General features: G+C 48.2%; 1 protein-coding gene across 1 annotated transcript in view; it reads left to right on the top strand.

The window, feature by feature from the left end:
- The window catches only part of SDE2 (spliceosome associated SDE2), a 200,834-nt gene that overhangs the window by 85,615 nt on the left and 92,305 nt on the right, over positions 1-22,914 (top strand). The window contains exon 4 of the mRNA XM_086926176.1: positions 15,197-15,366. Within this exon, the coding sequence (XP_086782302.1) occupies positions 15,197-15,366 (170 nt within the window). The remainder of the gene's footprint in view (positions 1-15,196; positions 15,367-22,914) is intronic.

Below are 22,914 nucleotides of genomic sequence, written 5' to 3'. Positions count from 1 at the left end.
ACTGATCCTGGTGCTGGTAATTGGTGGCCGGGCATGGACTTCGCTTGGGTGCCCGCATCTGACTGTGCCCGATTGGGAACGACGGAGGCTAGCTGCCACGGGCTGCCGCAAAGAGTGGACCCTGTTGTGTGATCGTGGTGGCCCCTGGATCTGCAGCGATGGCCTACGACATTGAATGGACCCCGACCCGTCTCAAGTTTGTGACACTGCTCAGAATCTGAGGCCAGGTTTATTGTTTCTCTTCGTTGGCCGGCTGGCCTTGGTTGGGACTCCTATCAGTGACACTGTTTCCCGGTGCGACTTTGGTGGCGCCGTCGGGCTCGGACGATCTACCCGGCTACGCCCATCCGCCATCTTGTCTTCCAAGCGACGGTGACGAAGCCCTCCTATAGTGCCGCCCAAGGAAGACTCCTGCACCCCTGGCCCAGCAAAGCTCTTCCTTCCTGAGGGACATTGCAGCCTGGGTCCCCCCGGTGGGGGCCAGCATCTGACTTTAGGCTGGGCTGGGAGTTGCCTTCTACGACAGGACTGGCCCGCCATTTTGTCCTCTGTGGCGCAGATCCCTTGGTGCCCCTACTATCACGGGCATTCCCCCCTGGCGGCGCTCTGCCAGCTGTTGGAGACTCGTCGGAACCATGGCCTGCTGCAAGTGACCCGAGCTCGCATTCCTGACTGAGTGGAGTGTGGTAGCTTACGGGGCACCAATTTTGGGTGAACCGAGGATCAAGGAAAGGGGACCGCACCCTGCCGGACATGCTTGGCAGGGCCCAGCAGCAGCGGGACAGAGCGCAACCGCCCCCGAGCTCTTCGAGGGCTGCAGCGGACCCGACTGGAGGCGAGCCCCCCGTCACGAGGTCCTTCATGGAAGATCTGTTCAGCTCGCTTAAGGCCGACTTCCAGACGCTGAAGCAGGAGGTGGCCAGCGAAGTGCGCGAGGTCCGTAGAGAGGTGGAGGGCCTGGGTGAACGGATGGAGTCGGCGGAGGCAGCGGCTCAACGGAGGGACGAAGAGATTGCCCATTTGCAGCAAGACGTTCTCCACCTCAGGGAGCAACATGTCGAACTCCAAGCGCACAATGAGGACCTGGAGAACAGGTCAAGGAGGAACAACATCCGAGTTCGGGGTGTCCCGTCCGCGGATGAGGGGACAGATCTGGCGGGCTACCTGAAGGACTTGTTTCGAGAGATTCTGGGGGAACCCGCGGATTTTCCGAATCGACAGGGCCCACACAGTCGGCCGACAGTCGACGGCACCTCCATCGGACATCTTGGCCTACCTCCCGGATTTCCCGGTGAAGGAGCGCATCATGGCCGAAGCCCGCAGAAAGCAACCGTTGACCTTCCGCGATCGCCCTGTGGCACTGTATCAGGACCTGTCCGCTATTACGCTACAGAAGCGCAGGTCCTTCAAAATTGCAACAGATATCCTGCGTGAGCATGAGACGCCGTACTCGTGGGGGCATCCCTTTCGCCTGATATTCCGCTGGAATGGAGTGCTCCACCAGCTGCGTTCCTTGCAAGATGTCTGCGGTGTCCTGGGCCTCACGGCCGCGAAAGAAGGAGAAGCAACACCGAGCTGGAGGCGTTCGGATAGGGGAGGTCGGCGGCGAGTGCTGGTCGGCCGGACTCGCCCACTATCAGGGCAGACATGGCCAGCGCACTGAGGGAAGCGGCCAGGGACTCGGTCGCCACGAACGGTGTCGCCTTGACGGCGTAAACTCACTCCGGGGGGAGATGGACATAGCTTCTTCAGTGCCAGGTTTGGGGGCTGGAGGGAGGGTTGGGGGGGAGGCGGGAAGAACGAGTGGCTGGACGTCCACTTTTACTACTTTCCACGGACTTGTCCGTTTTGGGACTTGACTGGGACAATGGTTTATTTGTGCATGGGTGGGGAGTTGGCCAGTTGCCATGGGTCTGTTTTGGGGGGGGTTGGGAGTTGCTCAGGGGTTGAGGGGGTACCGTCCAATGTCTCAAATGTTATTGCTTGGCTCTATTTTGCTTGTCCTGCGCTGCTGGCCCACGCCCCCCTTTCGCTTATAGTCTGCCCGTGGCTTAGCGTTTCCGGTTTCCCAGGGATATGTCGTCATTGAAGGTAGTGACCCTTAATGTTAAGGGTCTGAATAACCCTGTGAAGCGAAGGGCGATCTTATCTCTGCTGGAGGGGACACAGGCCGATATATGTCTTCTGCAGGAAACCCATTTACTGTCACGGGATTGTCATAGGATGCGCTCTGCTAAGTTCCCAGCTCAGTTTTTCTCCTCTGCTGCATCTAAGACCGCGGGGGTAGCCATCCTGCTAGCGAGTTCCTTCAGGGGGGAGGTATTGTACAAATTTGCGGAACAGAAGGGGAGGCTATTGGCATACCGCCTCCGCCTGGGGGACACGACGTTCACTGTTGGCTCCTTATATAGCCCAAATGACCACCAAGAGCGCTTTCTGGACTCCGTGCTGGTGGATGTGACTGCCTCCCCCGATCGCCATATCATACTGGGGGGTGATTTGAATATTGTCTTTGATTCTACGCTAGACAGATCAGCGCAGCGATACCCGCAGACTGGGGAACATTCACAGGCTGGGAAGGCCCGAATCACTGACCTGGATTTGCATGATCTTTGGCGCACCCTCCACCCCACAGACAGGGACTACTCCTACTATTCCCATGCGCATCGGACCTACGCACGGCTGGACTACTTATTGGTTAGTGGACCGATGCGTGCCGCTGCCACAACGGCGGACATTGGCGTCTTCTCGCTATCTGACCATGCGCCGGTCGTGGGCTCATTTGCATTGCCGACGGCCTCCCCCTCCCGGGGGGTGTGGCGCCTCAGGGACACCCTCCTACACAAAAAAACGGTGGTGAAGCATATTGAGGAAGCGATTCGGGACTACCAGGCACACAATGATAACTCGGACACCTCGCCAGCGACACAGTGGGCGGCACTGAAGGCGGTTCTTAGGGGGGGAATTCATATCCATCTCCTCCGCAGAGAATAGGGAGAGACAGCGCAAGAGGGAGGAGTTGACTGCCCAGGTCGGGGAATTGGAACAGGTCCATCGCCGTACCGGAGCTCCAAGGGTTTGGAGGCAGCTGAAGGCTGCTAGGAAGCTCCTATAGGCGTTGGACATGGATAGAGCGGAATACGCAGCGCTGCGTCTAAAACATGCGTTTTATACAGGAGGGGATAGGTGTGGCAAGCTCTTGGCAAATAGGCTTCGTATCGCGCACCAACGTAACGTGGTGAAGGAGCTACTCGGTGCTGACGGGGTGGCGGTCTCTGATGACGACGCGGTGGCAGAAACGTTCTGTAGTTTCTATGAAGCGTTGTACACGGGGGAACCCCCCTCGAAGCAGGATGCCTCGGAATATTTGGAGTCAGTGACCCTTCCGGCGCTGGACTCTGCTCAGGCGGAACACCTTGAGCGTAGCATCCACGTAGAGGAGGTGGTATCGGCGATAGCGAGGCTCAAACACGGGAAAGCTCCGGGCCCGGACGGTTACACGTCCTTGTTCTATAAAACCTTTTGCCCGGTCGTGGCCCCTATTCTCACCCGCCTGTTTAACTCTTTTTCGGAGCCGGGCGCCATCCCACCGGACCTGTTAAGGGCAACGGTATCAGTGATCCCGAAACCTGGGAAGGACCGGGCCCCATGCGGCTCGTACAGGCCTATCTCGCTCCTGAACGTCGATCTTAAATTGTACACGGGAATTTTAGCGTCTAGGCTGGCCCTGCATCTGCCAGGCCTGGTTGAGGCTGATCAAGCTGGCTTTGTGCCTGGCAGACAGACGGTCGATAACACCAAGAGAGTGGCTCACATTCTGGAGAAAGCCTCGCGGATCCCGGGCGAGCGGATGCTGCTGTCGGTGGATGCTGAGAAGGCATTCGACCGGGTTCACTGGCCTTATCTCGAGCGGGTGCTCCGGAAACTGGGTATTGGAGACAAATTCTGCTCGATGGTCTTCAACTGCTACAAGTGCCCGTCGGCGACAGTGAGAGTCAATGGGTGCAGCTCCCGTAGCTTTGCGATCGAACGGGGCACTAGGCAGGGGTGCCCGCTCTCCCCACTCCTCTTTGCTCTTTACATGGAGCCGTTTGCCCAGAGAATTCGTCAGAACCCGGATGCGGTCGGGATCAAGATGGGGCAGTATATCCACACGGTCAATCTCTATGCAGATGACGTCCTGTTAACTTTGGACGATCCTAGACGGGCCCTCCCGGCTTGTATTCATGAACTAGACGCTTTTTCGAAAGTGGCTGGTTTTAAGATGAACATGGGCAAGTCGGTGGCTTTGGATGTGTCCCTGGCCGCAGATACTAGACGAGATCTGCAGCGGCTCTTTCCCATGCAGTGGTCGTCATCTCTGGTGCCATACCTGGGGATTCTGCTAGCGCCAACGTTGCCAGCGATGGTAACGGCCAACTATGCCTCTCTCAGCAGGAAAATCAGGGAGGAACTGGGCCGCTGGAGTAAGAGCCTACTGTCTTGGCTCGGCAGAATTGCTGCGGTCAAGATGACGGTTCTACCCCAGATTCTATACCTCTTCCGAGCCTTACCGCTCCAGCCTGCCGTGGGCTGGATTAGACAGACACAAGCTGACATCGCGCGCTTCGTCTGGCAAGGTCGCAAACCGAGGATGAAGAGGGTCCTCTCCACGCTGGCTCCGGAGGCAGGGGGCCTTGGCATCCCGGACCTCCGGAAATACTTCCAGGCGGCGCAGTTGCGCTACCTGGTGGAGTGGAGCAGGTGGGAATCCGACAAACATTGGCTTTTTCAGGACCAGGCAGTGGCGGGCGCACCCTCCAGGAGGTTCCATTCATGCGCCGGGCTCACCGCCCTCAATCTCTACGCTTCCTTCGTTACGCGAGTTCCCTTAAGGGTATGGGACACAGTCAGCGAGGTTCGTGAATTCACTACGTTCCCCTCACCTTTCACCCCCATAGCGGACAATCCTGACTTCTCCCCCGGGATGGAGCCAGGCGCTTTCTCTCACTGGAGGGCGGCGGGCTGCCGAGCGCTCTTCCAGATCTATGGGCCGGAAGGGGTAGGCCCCTTTCAGCAACTGAAACAGGAGTTCCATCTGTCTGAGTCGGACAGACTGCGATATATGCAGGTCAGGCACTGGGCGCTTCAACCCCAGGTGCGGGACACTGCTGACCGCCAGATAACGACATACGAACGGTGGTTGGTGACGCGCGCCTCTGACGCTAAGCTGATCACTGATCTATATAAATTCCTACAGCCCCCTCCGTTTCACTTCTATAATCCGGGCAGGGAACGCTGGAACAGAGAACTGGGAAGGACGCTTGGCCATAAGGAATGGGATCAAATTGCGCACCGTGCGAGACACTCTGCATATCATACAGGCCTCACGGAAACACTCACCAAGGTGTCTACGTATTGGTATTACACCCCTGAGAGGCTCCATGAAATGAACAGACATATTGAGAAGGCGTGCTGGAGGGGTTGTGGTCAGGTGGGGACCCTTACACATATACTTTGGGATTGTCCTTTGTTAGAGGCTTACTGGAAGGAAATTCTTGACGAGATGGATGTTCATTTTGCAACTGAATTGCCGCGCTTTCCGGCGTATGTATTGCTAGGCCTTCCTAATGACCTGATGTACCCGCTGAAGTCCCGTAGGGGCAGGCAAATTGCGATAGCGCTGGGTTCAGCGATTCAGAACATCTTGATCCACTGGCGAACCTCCACGGTCCCCTCCACCACAGGCTGGCTGCACAGGCTTTGGCATGTGCTAGGTATGGAGAAATTATCGCTTATGGTGGCGGGGGACGTGGACCAATTTGATGAGCTATGGCAACCCTTCCACGCGCTTCTGACTACTGAATTCAGGGAACTCACTTGCTCGAGATACCTCAGACTTCTGAGATTAACACCGCCGGTGATTTCAACCGACTAAGGAGACACAAGATCTGGGCTCGCGGGGGGAGGGGGGAGTGGCGGGAGGGCAGGTTGTGTTATCAGCTGAGTATTGGACGAGTGGGAGGTGGGGGGGAGTTGGGGTGAGTTGGGTTGTTTGGGGGGGGGTTCTGGGGGTGGTGGGGTTGGTCTCCTGCATTATTGCTCTTCCTTTTCTGGTCTACTTGATGGTGTCGACTGTACTTAGCCTTTATCATTTGCCATTGTTTTTTCCTTTGCAGTAGCTTTGTCCACCATCGCACTCATAAATTTATGCTCCGCTTTTCTCACCTGATTGTATGTAACCCTACCCCTCATGTTCCTTTGCCTCCTATTTTTTGTCTTAATAAAATGCTTTAAACCTAAAAGGATCATTTCCATGCTGGACTGGTCACAGGAAATAAACTCGCCCGTTGGCGTGGCCCTGTTGGATGCTGAAAAGGCATTCGACAGGGTCTTTTGGAGGTTCTTGTGGTCAGTCCTGGCATGGAAGGGGTTCCCGGTGGAATTTATTATGGCCATACAGACATTATACTCTCACTCCATCGGTTGTCATACGTATTTCGGGCAGGGTGTCTGGGAACATAGCGATAGCAAGGGGGACAAGACAAGGTTGTCCTTGTTCCCCCCGGTTATTCGCTTTATATATTGAACCTTTTATAACTAATCTGGAGAATAATACGGCAATAAAACCTGTTGAGATAAACAATGGGGTATATAAAGTATTCGCGTACGCAGATGACATTGCAGTGGTCACATCGGATGTTACTGACGCTTTACCTAGGATTATCGAAGCAGCCGATGTATTTGGGCGGCTCTCGGGTTATAAATTAAATGTCGCTAAGACACAACTGACCCATTCGGAGGCTGGCCGCCCAGCTGATATCAATTTTCAAACCGAGGCAACCTATCTAGGTATTAAAATATCACCTAAAGTTGAGGACATCATCTCTTTGAATTTGGACCTAATCATTGCTTCTTCTAATAAGACATTAGAAAGGATTAACAATTTACATTTATCGCTTTATGGTCGTAGCAATGTTTTAAAAATGCTTTTTTTTCCTAAATATTTGTATATATTTTGGGCTATTTCCTTATATCTGCTTCTTTTTTCTCTCGTATTGAGAGAATGTGCTCTAGATTTTTGTGGAGCTATCATCGTGCAAGGAGAGCGTTCAAATAGTGTATGCTACCTATAGAAAAAGGAGGCTGGGGGGGTTCCCAATTTTCGATTATATCACTGGATAGCTATTCTGCAACATATGGGTGTGTTAATTTTGCAGGATGATCCAACAGTAGATTTTGCTGCTCCTTTTATCTAAGATGTTTTTGGGTGTAGAGGCGAGACAATGTTTAAATCGTATAATCGAACCAAATTATTGTAAGAAAATACAATTTAAAGTTGTTATTGCCGCCTTTGAAATATGGAGGAAAATTAAAAAGAAATTGAGCATAGGTCCTAATTTGAATCTTTATACTCCATTTCAGAACTGTTCTCTACTTCCAGAGATATTTAGCGATCAGATCCTGCTTAGGTGGCATAGTTTGGGAATCAGTAAAATTGGGGATGTTTTTCAGGGGAACCAGTTAGTTTCTTTTGATTTTTTGCAAATGAAATATGTTAGCTCAAACTGATTTTTTTAAATATCTTCAGCTACGTAGCTTTTTCGAGCAGAAAATAACTCAAAACCTGATTATACTTAAAAAATAGAAATTATTGAAGCAATTAAATTAAGATTTAAAATGGGCCCTTTACATCAGCTGTTCATGGAAAAGGCGGAGGATGACTTAGCGGTTTGGGAGTTAAAATGGCAAAACAAACTGGGGGTCGAGCGAGTCAACCTCGAAGTATTGAGATGGCCACTAATGTCTTATTTAATGGCCCCTTAAGGATCCAACATTTTATGTCAATTTTTGAGTTATACTATACGCCTGGAAAATTGGCAAAATGGAACCCTACGAGGGGAAATAAGTGTAATCGTTGTGGCTTATATGCTGCAGACTCATCTCATAGTTTTTTTGTTTGTCCCAAACTTTCTCAATTTATTATGGAAGTTGAGTCTTTTTTGATACACAGTTTGGGTATTTGACAGCAATTGTTGGTAGAGTTTGTTATCTTTGGCTGTCAAGAAAGCTTGGCCAGTGTTCGTTCGGCGGCTGAGGAAGGATTTATCTTTATTTGTATATCTGTCTTTCGTTTATGTATTACGTCTCAATGGCTAGATGTTGAACCACCAACCTTTATCAACTGGCAATCTAGATTGCGGTCTATTTATCATCTTGAGACCGCATTGTACAAAGCTATGGGTGCCAGAAGGAAAATGCAGGGGTTGAAACTGTGGTCTCCTATTGCTAATTCGATATGAATTTATGATGAACTGGTATGATGCAATGATTTATTTTTATAACTGTATAAGAAGGTTATCTCTGATAGTGCAAAATGGAACAATGTATTTTGATCATGAAATGGAATGATGTATGTTGATTGCCTAAATTATATGAGTTGTGTTCTCTGTCTGTCTGCTGATATAAATTTGAAAAAAATAAAATAAAAAATAAAAAAATAAATAAAAAAAAAAAGGTCGCAGCTCACCTTAAGGTGATCAACCAGTGGGTCCACGCAGCATAGGACGACCCGGCTTACATGGCGGATAGACACCAACTGGGCGCAACCACCCTTCTGGCCCCACTCTACAACAAAGGAATGGCGAGGAAGTTGGAAGGACCTACCAGACACACTGTATCTATATGGCACAAAGCTCAGAGGCGGCTGGCATGGGAGGGAGTGATCACTAAACTCACACCACTGTGGGATGCCAAGGCCCTCGGTAACCTGCGCAGTTCTAAAGGGTTTGATTAATGGGATAACATCGGGATCTCCACGGTGGGCGACCTATGGACAAGAGAGGTCGTGCTCTCCTTTGCGACCCTGAGGGAGCAGTACGACCTTGGGGGGACTGAAACATACAGATACATACAAATTAGGCACGCACTCATGTCTGTGTTGGAGCCAGGTGTGACAGTTCCGGAATCGGCTCCGTTAGAGGACCGACTGCTTACGGACTACATGGAGTCAGGTGCAACCTCCCTCACTTACCGCAAACTACTGAACAACCTACCGGATCCACTAGGGAAGCTGAAGGAATATTGGGAAGACGAGATAGGGGACCTGGATGAGGCAGACTGGAACGCAGCTCTGGCATCACCCAGGGAGGCAGGTATTTCCACCCGATTCAGATTGGTCCAATTCAAAGTATTACATAGGGTTTACTACACCCGCACGACACTATATAAAATACACAGGGCAGAACACCCATATTGCCTGAGGAATTGTGGGGAGGAGGGTACACTGTTCCACACTGTATGGACCTGTCCTAATATACAAGACTACTGGAGGCGTGTCACACGCACGATCAGCCAGACCCTCCAGAACCCGTTCATGCCTGACTCTAGAGTTTGCCTCCTAAATGTATGGGGCCCAACAGACTTGTCACTGCATGCGAAAAGATGGGTGATCATTGGTGTGATGCTGGCAAAGCGGGATATCGCGAAAAATTGGGGGGCACTGGAGACACCGACACTGGCGCAGTGGTGCAGAAACATGGACATGCTTATGGTGACAGAGAGGGCAGTGTACCAACAGAGACTTAATCCACGCAAATGGAACAAAATTTGGACACCCTGGAACACTTACAGAGGGGACATTTGTGAGCCTCTGCCTGAAGAGGAAGATGGGGACAGCTCAGGGGATTAGAGGATATGGAGTAGTGGGAGGGAGCGAGGAGTAGGAATCAGAAGCAGCACACGACGCAAGGCCCTGGGAACTGTAAGTGCAGGTGAGAGTGTTATTATCAGTGACTGCTTAAAAGGCTGCTAGATGCTTCTAGGCGCACCAATGTTACAATAGATTCCTGTCACGGATCGTGAACTTTGACCCTTGAAGTAGCAAGTTTAAAGTTGGGGGGGTGAAATGTAAAAAGTTGCTCTATTGGTTGTAGGCAGCTGAATGTTGACGCTGCTCTGAAGAACGACTCACCGTTACTCTGTACCATGTGATAGCAACAACAAAAATAAAAATTGAAGAAAAAAAAATAAAGTTCTAGTAATAATGGCTATTATGGAAGACCTTAATCCAGGTTACTGCCTGCGCGCCTCTAAAACCTTAACATTGTTCTCAGAAGACTTATGGGTCCACCTTTTGAACCTTTACACAATTGTTACAATTTCTATCATGGAAGGTTGTGGAGACAAAGAAGGGTACGCAGTTCCCCAGGGCGAGAGGGGGGGGGGGATTTAGGGGGTGTTCGTATGTTCCAGGAGACTATAATGGGAATGAGGCACCCGGAGAGTTAACTGGGGTACGGAAAGGGGAGGGGGAGTCCTCCCTGTCGGGACCTAAAACCCTCACACACCTAGCAAGCTAGGTGTCATGCTTCATCATATGGGTTTTTGCTCCTCGTCAAGCTGGCGGTGCAATGCCTGACGGGCACTCAAATAGGGCTCTTTGCCGGAGATCTTTTGTCCCTGCCAGTTGGTGCATGCGGGTATGAGGGTTCTAGGAAAGGCGGGGTGTAGATGTGCACGGTGATGGTTTAAAAAAAGTTAGGTAATCCACTGACTATTTTATTGGCGTGGTTAGCTACTTTATTAAACATTAAAGGTGAGGTGGTCCTCCTAGCGCAAATATCCAGGACGGTCTACTCTACCAAGTGTGAAGATTTGTGTATAGTCAACATGTTTCTTGCTAGTGTTCCTAGGGATACAGCGCAATTCGTCAGGACCAGGTAAACAACTAAACACTATCTACACATTGTGGATGGCACAACAGTTACCTACTCCACATGGGAATCGGAGGTGGGCCGAAGATCCTACCTCGTCTGAGTGTAATCCTAGAGTGGGAGAAGCAATGCTTCAACGGTCTCCTCCTGTCCTGTCCTACCCAGGCGTCTGACCGACGAGCCCTCGTCGGTCAGACGCCTGGGTAGGTTGACGGTGCAGAACTCTGCGAACCTAGACCACTTAGTAATTGGACAGGAGGAGACCGTTGAAGCATTGCTTCCCCCACACTAGGATTACACTCAGACGAGGTAGGATCTTCGGCCCACCTCTGATTCCCATGTGGAGTAGGTAACTGTTCTGCCATCCACAATGTGTAGATAGTGTTTAGTTGTTTACCTGGTCCTGACGAATTGCGCTGTATCCCTAGGAACACTAGCAAGAAACATGTTGACCATACACAAATCTTCTCACTTGGTAGAGTAGACCATCCTGGATATTTGCGCTAGGAGGTCCACCTCACCTTTAATTTTTAATAAAGTAGCTAACCACGCCAATAAAATAGTCAGTGGATTACCTAACTCTTTTTAAACCATCACCACCATCACCGTGCACATCTACACCCCGCCTTTCCTAGAACCCTCATACCCGCATGCACCCGACTGGCAGGGACAAAAGATCTCCGGCAAAGATCCCCATTTGGGTGCCCGTCAGGCATTGCACCGCCAGCTTGACGAGGAGCAAAAACCCATATGATGAAGCATGACACCTAGCTTGCTAGGTGTGTGAGGGTTTTAGGTCCCGACAGGGAGGACTCCCCCCCCCCCCCCCCCCCTCCCCTTTCCGTACCCCAGTTAACTCTCCGGGTGCCTCATTCCCATTATAGTCTCCTGGAACATACGAACACCCCCTAAAAAACCCCCCTCTCGCCCTGGGGAACTGCGTACCCTTCTTTGTCTCCACAGTCCTCGGGCACGTACGCTGGACCCCTCTAACAAGCCCACCCCGTCCCCCTTCTTTGATACAAATATCATGGAAGGTTGCCTTTCTAATTGCTATCACTTCACTAAAACGTGTTGGGTGAGCTACAGGCATTAACCTTAGAAGAACCCTTCTTTCAACTTAATAGAGATAGTGGTTCTTCGAACAAAATGTCTTCCAAAAGTGGTCTCTGTTTTTCATATTAACTAATCAGTTGAGTTACCTCTTTTCTCCCCTCAATCTGATTCATTAGCAGAAAGAGCTCTACATACACTTTGTCAAAAGAGCACTATTATACTATATTGATAGGACAAAGAATTTTCACATAACAAAACAACTTTCTGTTGCCTTTGCCCCACCGTATTAAGGAAGTCCTATCTCTAACTCTAGTATTTCTGGATGGATTGTTAAATGTATTCAGACTTGCTAAGTTAAAGCTAAAAGAACTTTAACTATACCTCCTAAAGCACATTCTACTTGAAAAATAAGAGCATCTATTGTCTTTTTATGCAACTTTCCCATATCATGGAGCAGCTCCATGACCACAAACATGTACCAAACATTATTGTCTGGATGTATTAGCCCGCCTACAAGCTAATATAGGACAAGCCGTGCTAAAAACACTTTTTCAAACCACTGAAACACCCACTGGTTAGCCACAGCTTTGGGGAAATACTGCTATACAGTCTATGCAAAGCATGTGTATCTACAGTACACATGCCTCGAACGGATTGTTACTTACCCTGTAAGCAACTGTTTCTGGCTTGTACAGCTGTAGATTCACATGTGCCCTCCCTCCTCTCCGGACACCTGTGGTTGTTGCAGTTCTTATTATTTTTATTACATACACATGGATATCTCTATACTACACGTACTTGCTCCATTCCCACACTCTTGCTGGAAAACACTAACAATGGAGTCGATGCCCATGCGCATTATCACCGAAAGGAGGAGTCACCTTACCTCGTGACTGGAAAACACTTCTTCGAAGAAAGACAACCTTCAAACATCCAGACCCAACTCTAGATGGCAGGCCTATGCAAAGCATGTGAATCTACAGCTCTACATGCCAAGAACAGATGCTTACAGGGCAAGTAACATAATCCTTAATCTGCTTTAGAAGGGAAGTTCGAAGACCTTCACTTGTCTTACAGAGGACCAAAATTCCCTAAATGACCCTAGGTTCACTTTTTGGTGGACCAAAGCTTTGATAAGTTGGCTCACTTTAGAAGGGAAAACGTTCACATTGTAATAGTTCTCATGATCTTCTTACAGGAATGGTGGCATGTATTTGTCAACAGTAACAGTTGAGGGCAACCATGGCTATATCAGCTATTGCTATGTCACCCATGAAGGAACTTTATAATGCACCAGCCATTTGTTTTTAGGTTTAGGTGTTTTATTGGCAAAAAGGAATTATTTGAAATAGCGGAATGTATTGTCTTTTGCTACCCACTAAGCTGGACTCAATGGGTCATATCCTGATAGGCTTAGAGTGTTAGGTGTCTAAAGTTCAAACATACTACTCCGAGTTAATGTAGGAATTTTAGACGGAACTAGTCTGAAAAAGAAGAGAGAGGGAATCCCTGATCACTATTTCTGTTGAAAGTTTGTGCATTAACTCTGTAAAGTTGTATGTTTGAACATTTGACACCTTGCACGCAAACAAACTGTTGCTCGGCCCATCGTAATATGACCCCAGCCTCTTTCTGCTTAGAAATTTTTAAAAAATCATTTTAAAAAGAGTAAAAGTTAGTCCTTCTAGCACATTGGTTAATAATTCTGAAGAGGGCATGTTGGGTTTGCATACCAGATAGTAAAACCTTTTTTAAACCTTGCTCTGGTTCTTAAGAGGAAACTTCTAGCAAGGAGTAAGCTCTGTGGTCTGACTAGGTAGTGAATATCTTATTACTTTCACACTGCAGCGAGTAGTCTTAACCCTACTCATAGAAAGGCATTTCTAACTCCCAGTACCCACATAGTTTAGTCTTGCATATTGGACTCCAGCTATATGCATGATTGTTTAATTACACAAGGAGTCTTTGCTCTTATCTGTAATGCCAGTACTGCATAGGTGACTTTCGGGGCTGTGAACATTTAAAATAGTTCGATAATCCAGTTGCTTGGAAATCTTCTCTCAAAAGCGATCTCATGATCGTCATTTAGTGATGTATCGAAGCTCTTATTTGCAGCATATACATTTGAAACTGGACATTCGACCCTACTTCTACTGTATGTATGTATGTATTAGTATTAATATAATGCAAACCTAGCTATGAAGCAACGCAGTGCTGCACATTGCATGGGAGGGGGGTTGTGAGAGGATCTAAAAGATTGTATGTATCCAGTAGAGATTACACAAATACATTCCACACGCATTACATTTCACATTGTTTTAGGCAAAGTGAGATTAAGTGATTCACACAATGTTAGTTAAGTGCAGAAGCTGGGATTCAACCCTGGGTCCCCATGTTCTACTAGTGGCAGGTCTAGCCTCTAAGCCACATCTCCTTTCCTATTTGAAATTCTTATTTTTGAACTTTCTCAATGTTTAATAACCTCTTTGTTGTATAATGGGGAATAGGGTACACTACCTTTAGTTGCACTTTTCACCTCTGATGTATCTAGGTGTTCAAAGTTTTTAGCTTAGAAAGTAAAGCCAAGGTTGTGTGCAAGGCTTGCGCTTGTACCTGGCTGCTTTATTTTCATACCTGTATGTGCATAGGTTCTGTTGGTCTCCTGGCATGAGATTTTCACTTGCTGCTTTATAAAAGAGACCTTATGGAGGAGGTATAATTGAGTTAATAGTTGAGTAAGATTTTTACCTCTGGACCATGCTGTCCTGTAATTCTTTTGTAATGTCTGTTCCTGAATGGCCACTTGATATGTAAAATGTAATGTAAATTGATACTTGTATAGCGCTCTACTCACCCGCAAAGGTCTCAAGGCGCTTGTACGAATACCGCTGTGGAACCCATCCTGGCTTTCCCTGTGAGGCGTCCACTCCTGGGCACCCCCAAGGTGGGGGCCAGGCATCCCTAGCGTTGTGGGGGCCGTTGTGGAGATTAAGCAAGCTATTGCCCAGAGTTGCAGAGTGGGACTCCATGATTGGAATAGGCACCGAGGCGAGAATTATGAGGTCCGTGGAATTTTGAGCGCAAGAGCCGCCGAGGCGGGGAATTGAACCCTGGTCCCGGGCTAGACCTCTGCATCAGGGTTTGCCACTCTAATCATTGAGCCACACTGTACTGTACTTGAAACCTAATGCATTGTATAATGTTAAAACCTCCACATTTTATTAAGTCAAGTGGATACATACGTTTTGTAATTCTACATGAAATATTTGTAGGTAAGCATTTTTGTTGAATGGCGCTGCTTGAAGTGAAGTTGGTTAAGTGGGTTATTAAAACATTACAATTACAATTTCATTTTAAAATACTTACTTCCTCTTTGATCAAAGTACTTTTGCCAGGTTTTTATCATCTGTAAAACTGCAAATACTTACTTGCCTTTTTTATGCCAGGATGGCTGACTGGGTGAAGAAACAAGCAGAGCGAGAAGCAGAAAAAGAACGAAGGCGTTTGGAAAGATTGCAGCGCAAGCTTGCTGAGCCAAAGCATTACTTTACTAATTCAGAGTACCATCAGCAGTGCAGTGAGATGTCGGAGCGCTTGGAAGACTCTGTCCTGAAAGGTGAGACTTAGCTTTTGTCGAGTGTGGAATGGGAGATGAAGTTAAAGAAAAGTAAAGTCTTCACTGAATGTAGTGCACCTTTGAGCATAGAAGACATGGGAGCAGTTGTTTGTAAAAGCTGATGTTTCTTTTTATCTATTTTAAAAACAGGAAGTGGAATGTAGTTAGGAGTTCTTAAGACATGTATTCTCCGTCAAGGGATGTATTTTTATAAACAGTGTAATATTGCCATCCATGTGCGGGATGCAAGAATATTTTAACTTGGAGAAATTAGTCTCTTTACAAATCAGAACACTGTGTTTTTCAAAAAGCAACATTTTATTTTAATTTTATTTTCTGTAAGTAAGTACTAGAAAGTCAAAGCTGGGGGTAAATGGAGAAGTTTTGCTTATCAAATCTTTTTTCTTTATTTTAAGGAAGATATAAATGGAAGTAAATTTTAAGTATACAGTTTCACATAGAGGAAAAAACAGTTTCTTGCTTTAGGGCAGTGCATGGGCTGCACAGTCCCATAATGAAGTATATGAGCAGCTGGTCCCTCGGTTCGCTGAAGATGAAGTGTATTTTTATCTCGCATACAAGACTTTTGTGGGCTTCCCAAAGATTAACATTTGGCCATTGCTTACCATTTGTTGTCTTTCTTATCACTCTTATCATTACTTCTTATTCAATGGCCTACCTTCTTCCTCATGTGTTTGTCCCTCCCCATAGCATTGCATTTTTACCATCCTTTTGACTGGCTGATTGGTATCCTTCCACTGGTCACTTTTAGAGAACTTTTTTAAATTTTGGTTAGGCACTCCAAGAAACGGCATGTGTTTTCCATTTCTCACTTTGGTATTCTTCTCTCCTGCCAAATACCTGCTCCATCCCGTGCGCTGTGCTGCTCTTACTGTCATGTTGTGCTCTCTTTCTCTCATGTACTTAATCCACACTCACCGGGATGCCCGCAGGTGTGCCCAGGTGAAGCCCGTCAGCGGCAGGAAGAGGCGGGCGGGGCCTGGTCGCTGGTTTTGGATACCCGCATGCCTCTACTACTGGTCGTCCAACACAGGGCGTCAAGAACACATCTTTCCTGCTCCTCCTGCTCAAATAAGCATACTCTCCTCACGTAACTCTTGTAATTCAATTCCTTAGGAATGGCAGCAAATGTGAAATCGCTGGGGGAAAGGCAGCTACACCAATAGCCCTGACAAACTCCACACTTGATTGTTTTCTTCTTCGGGCTGCAAAGGCAATTGATAAGGAGATCCAGGTTGTGGAATGATGGTTGTCGTGGGAGGGGCTCGGTCGGTTCTATTACTGACCCAACTGTTGTGGCTGATAAGATCACCCACCAAAATAGACTGATTAATCGAGATGATAAGGCGACTCTTCATCTTCCACCCGAGTGTTGCCCCTACGTAGCAATTCTTGCTAATGTCCCCTCGCTGCAAGAAAAACAAAAAGAATCACAGAACCAGTTGAAGAATAAAGTCTGCCACTGGTTATAACAGGATTCAAATTTCTTAAACACCAATTATCACGATATTCTGTTCCTAAAGTGGGTTGGCCCATTATGTAAGTCTTTTGCTGGTGACTGTATTGTCATAAATTGTGAATCCCCAATCTTAGCAAGATAGCTGCTTGGTTGGGGGTCACACTTAACCAGAGGTTGGGACTAGGGATCAACATTCTACCACTTGGGTTCTTCTATAGGCACTTTGAATGCAGAGGGGGGGCACACTGATCACCAAGCTACCTATTAAGAAGCCCCCTATGCGCCAGGAGATTCCCCTCCTGGAACTAAGAAATAGATACCAACTACTGTCTGATCTAGATTCCCAAGACTGACTACCCATAGTATTTTCTCCTCCACTAATCACTCTAGAGGAACCACCGGCCACACAGTCGGAAGAAACCTCTGAGATCTATATTAATAATGATATTGCCCCAAGCGACTTAGTAAGTAAGAATTGTCACCACTTCCAACAACCAGAGCCTGAGGGAGAAATAAACATCACAGGAAGCACCCAGGAACCGATGTTGGAACTCCAGGACCTGAAAATCCTATCCTGGAACGTTGCAGGCGTAAAGTCCAAGCTAATTGGCCCTGACTGGTGTAAGCTAGTGGATGATTTCCATCTATGCCTACTACAGGAAACCTGGGCGGTAGGGCGGGTTCACAGGGTGGGGTTCACCACTTGCAGCATTGAAGCTAAGCAGTCAACAGTCAGCCCCACAGCTTGTGGCCTTCTAATTTGGGTTAAAATACACTAGCCTGCAAAATTAAGGTTTCATACCTTGGTTCTGAGGAAATACTTGGGCTGGAACTGTTCTCTCTGAAAGAGAATAGTCAAGTTAGGTTATTTAACATCTATAATCGTTTTAGTAGTCCCCACAAGCTATCTGGCACAATAACAATGCTAACCAACTATCTTGATATAGCTAAGGGGAATTACCAACTTATAGTTGCTGACGACTTCAACATAACTTTTGAACCTGTTGATTATATACATGAGCTAATATCAGATGGAGCTAAAGCTAGAGGGATTGCGAAGCTCCAAATGTCACCCATTAAGAAATGCACTAAGGTGGGGCAACAGGTCTGATCATTTACCACTACTTATGGGGTCCGAGCCTCCAACGGTCATACAGATTCTGACAGAGGCATGCTATACGTTTTAAGAGGGGGGAAACTAAGACCAGGATTGACTATATACTGGCTGATCCAACTGCACTCCCTAAAATATATTCTGAGGTTAAGCAGACTCTCCCCGACCTGAGTAATACTGCTACCAGTATAGACAACATCATGGCCATATTCCTGCTACTGACCACCACAATAATATCATTCTTTAACAAACAATGTAATGAAGATCTATTCAAACGGAGAATAGCTCCATGGTTCAATAAGTCCTGTATAAAAGCCAAATATGATCTAATTGTGGCGGTAAAGTTAAAATCTCCTATAGATATTAAAAACAGCAGGAAGCAGTATAAACTAGCTTGAAGCTAAGGCAAAAAGGGATGGGAGTCAGAAAACTGGTGCTCGCTTGTAGATGCATCGATGCAGAAGAATAGCCAATTGTTTTGGCACCTTCTGTCAAAAGGGTCACCCAATTTGAAAATAGAAACCGACTTCCATATACAGCCCCAGGTGTGGGAGGGATATTTTGAGCAGTTCTATGCAGGTCAATGGGTTGCCTATGACCCCGGCCCACAAATGAGATCCCGAGGAGACTGCTATTACCCTAGAGGAAACTACCTTAGCTATAAAATCACTACAGAATTGGAATGCCACGGGTCTAGATAAGCTTCCGGGAGATATGTAGAAGGCTGACCCTATAATATGGGGACCTCTCCTCCAAGTGGTCTTCAATGCTATTTTGTGTGGGGGCGAAATTCCGGAGACCTGGAGGGGTGCCAAGATTATCCCTATTTACAAAAAGGGAGACAAAGTGTCTCCCGGAAACTACAGGCCTATCCGCCTTATCGATGTCTCCCAAAAAAATCTTCTGTAAAATTATTTTCACCAGGATACAAAATTGGATAGAGGAAAATAATGTTTTGACAAATCTACAGGCTGGATTTAGGGCCTCTACAAACACCACAGACCAAGTTTTTAGATTCCTTTTGTTGATATGGAAGGAAGTGACCATAAGAGGAGGCCACCTGAGAGAACTAAGACTCCCATCATATTTACTTAATTTTTTGATCCGTTTACACCATGACACTTACGCAGAGTTTAGGTGGAACTCTGAGGGTAATCTTTACAAAGATATATCGGACTAACAGCTGGGCACCATGAGAGTGTACATGAATATATTGTACATTCTTATACGAATCCCGCTGAAAGGAAGAGGGACTTTAAACAACTGGCCACACAGTTCCAGTGGAGGCTTGTATAATTTGAATTCCTCTTTTTCACTATACCACTTTTGCAGAGTGACTTTACATTTTGTGGTTTAAATCTTTAATTATTTTCATCAAAACAGAAAAAACAAAGAGACCACATTCGACATTCGGTATATTAGTGCTGAGCCACTGGCACAGAACCCCCATCAAGCGGAAGGCAGTAGAAATATGATCAGTGTCTGTTGGATAGGGTTCCAGCCACGGGAAATATGGGTATCGAAGTCTTCCCTCCCCCCTCCTCCCCCTCCCCGTCCCTCCCTCGCCCCCTCCTTGTCCATTTAAGCAAAGCAAGAGGAAAGAAAAACAAAGTATAACACGAAAGCCCTCGGTCCCAGATATGAGGATGCACGTTAAACGTCAGGCTGGATTTTCCGCTTGCGCGGCTGAGTTTTGGGTTCTTCAAGTGGGGTGTCAGCTAGACTCAGTAAGCGCAGGTACCGGGGGCAGCTTAGTTCCCTGAATTCTCCCGTGAGTAGGGTCAGAAACGGCTGCCAAAGTGCCGCAAACTCCTCTCCTCGCCCCGCCTTTGCCAGTGACAACTTCTCCATCCCTAGTATCATCCACAGTCTATGTAACCAGCCTGAGTATGGGGGGGCTGCATGGTCCTCCAGTGCACCACAATATTCTGGACAGCTGCCCCTAGTGCTATTAGTCTTCCCCGCCTGGATTTTAAGGGGTACATTAGTGTGTTGGGGAGCCCGAGGAGGACATAGGCCGTGAATCTGGGAAGTTGAGTGTCTAAGTGGGAGTCTATCTCATCCAGGAAGGAGCTCCAGTAGGGCTGCAGGCGGTCACAGCTCCATAACAAGTGTTCTAATGTGCCGAGTTCTCCACAGCCCCTCCAGCAACGGTCACTGACGCGGGGATCCCAGTTGTGTAAGCGTGCTGGTGTGTGGTACCAGTACATGGTCACCTTGGTCAAGGTCTCGGTGAGCCCGGTGTGGTAGGCAGAGTGCCTGGCCCTGTGATATATGCCTTCCCATTCTTTATGTGTAAGCTGTCTCCCCAAGTCTCTCTCCCATCTGACCCTACCTGCGTTGTATGTGTATTTATTGGTGAGGAGTAGTTGTTGGTATAAATCTGAAATGAGTTTCTTATCTGAGGTGCGTGTCAGCAGCCACTTTTCGTATGGGGTGAGAAAGCGTTTTGCGCCTGGTCTGATTGTTGGCTGTAAAGCCCAGTGTCGAGCTTGCAGGTAGAGTAGGCGATCCGCTTCAGATATGCCATAGTTCTCCTTCACTTTCTGGAAGGGCAGGATCCTGTTCAGGTCAAACATGTATGACAAGTCCCTGCAGGCCGTGCGCCTCCAGGCTGTAAACGCCCCAGGGTCCAGGCCTGGGGAAAAATCGGGGTTGTCGAAGAGCGGGGTCATCGGGGAGGGAAACGAAGTAAGGCCATGTTTGACCGCCACCTTGTCCCACACCTCCAGGACCGTGCTTGTGATGTGTGACGCGTATAGGTTGGGGGCCCTATGGCAACGAGGCAGGAACGGGATTCCCTGGAGGGGTCTGGCAGCTACTGCCTGGTCCTGAAAGAGCCAGTGTTTACCTGACTCTAGTTGGTGCCATTCCACCAGTGTGCCAAGTTGCGTTGCTTGGTAATATAAAGTAAGATCAGGAACCCCTACCCCGCCTATCGCATGCTTGAAACGCGGACGGCGCCCGTTCCAGATAAAGCGTGCCAAGTCAGACTGCGCTCGTTGGAGCCAACCCATTGGGGGTCGCAGCGGGAGGGTCTGGAACACATGAAGGAATTGCGCAGTAGCGTCATCTTGACGGCAGCAATCCGCCCCAGCCAAGAGAGCGAGTGCCACTTCCATCTCCTAAGGTCCTCGTTGAGGCGGGCGCAGAGCCTGGCATAGTTGGTGTCGGCTGTAGCTTGCAGGGTCGGGGCTAACAGTACTCCCAAGTATGGGATCGAGGAGTCAGACCATCTCAGATCAAACTCACCCTTGGCCTCGGCGAGTACCTCCGCTGGCAAAGATACGTTCAGAGCCTCTGATTTCTCGAGATTAATTTTAAAACAGGATGCCGTTGCAAAGGTATGGAGCTCAGTAAAGAGGGCCCTAAGGGATTGCAATGGTTCTGTAAGGGAGAGCAGAATGTCATCTGCATATAAGCTAATCTTGTGTACGTCTCCTCAGAATTTGATCCCTTAATGAGGTCCTGCTGCCGAATCTGCTGCTCCAACGGCTCCATGTAGAGCGCAAACAAGATTGGGGAGAGAGGACACCCTTGTCTGGTGCCCCTGCCTATTGGAAAACGCGGAGAGGTGTGCCCGTTAACCCGGACGGTAGCGTTAGGCTGGCGGTAGCAATTCAATATGCGGGTGCAGAGAGTCTCCCCTATACCGAATCGCCTCAGCACGAGTTCTAGATTGGTCCAGTGTACCTATCGAAGGCCTTCTCGGCATCGATGGGGAGCAACATGCAGCCTGGCCTCGTCCGGGACCCCATCTCTATGAGATGGAGGACTCGTTTGGTGTTGTCGCTGGTCTGCCATTGGGGAATGAAGCCCGCCTGGTCCGGCTCCACCAACTGCTGCATGTACGATGCCAATTTGTTCGCTAGGATCCCAGTGTAGAGCTTAATATCAATATTTAGGAGGGAAATCGGTCTGTAGGAGCTGCACTTGGGTCAAGCTGAGAAAGCCCCCTTGCCTAAAAACATCTTGGCTCGAAGCTGGAACAAGACTGATCTTAACTATCTTTCTTCTTTATTGTTCTCATCCGCCCCCATCCTGACTGACCTGCCTTTGGAAAGTCAGGCGGATGCTATTAACACTTGGCTTTCTTCTGCTTGCGACCAGGTCACCCCACTCAAAAAGATCAAATCAGCTCGCCTCCATGACGCTCACAAGTGGTTTTCCAGCGACCTTAAATCCCTGAAATTAGAGCTCAGGCGTTCGGAGCGTCATTGGCGACACAACTACTGCCCTACCCTCCGCCTCAAATACAAAGCCCTCCTTAACAACTATAAAAAAGCCATCTTAGCGGCCAAATCTAAATATTTTACTGAGCGAGTGGCCTTCTCGGCTAACAAATCTCGTCAGATTTTCTCACTAGTTCACAGCCTTGCCACCTCTGATCGCGCCTGTCTCTCTCCTGCCCCTTCTCAATCTCTCTGCCATTCTTTGAACGATTATTTCATCAATAAAATCATTACCATTAAGGCCAACATTCCCATTGTGTCTCAACCTGAACTGTCTGATCATTCTCATCTATCTCCCTCTGTTCTGGATCATTTCGAACCAATTTCAGCTGAGCTCTTCCTCGACCTGCTTGTCAAGATCAAGTCCGGCTCCCCTGCGGACTGTGCTCCCGCACGGATCCTCAGAACTCTCTACACTAGCTGTCCCATCCCCCCCCCCCCTTACTTTTCTCAACACCTCCTTGGCCTCGGGTTGTGTTCCCTCCTCCTTTAAATCTGCTATTGTTTTTCCTATCTTGAAAAAAGCCGGCCTGGACCCCTCTCTTCCATCTAATTTCAGGCCGATTTCCCTTCTCCCCTACCTAGGGAAGATTCTCGAAAGCTACGTGACATACTGCCTTTCCACCTATATTGAGGAGAACCATCTCTTGGCCTCCCACCAGGCGGGCTTTCGTCCCGGCCACTCCACTGAGGGTGTGGTCCACGTGGTCCTGGATGAACTT

This window comes from Lissotriton vulgaris, chromosome 6 (assembly GCF_964263255.1).
Source record: "Lissotriton vulgaris chromosome 6, aLisVul1.2, whole genome shotgun sequence".
NCBI classification, from domain to species: Eukaryota; Metazoa; Chordata; class Amphibia; order Caudata; family Salamandridae; genus Lissotriton; species Lissotriton vulgaris.
The sequence above is the reverse complement of the archived record's forward strand: the minus strand, read 5'-3'. Positions and strand labels throughout refer to the sequence as shown.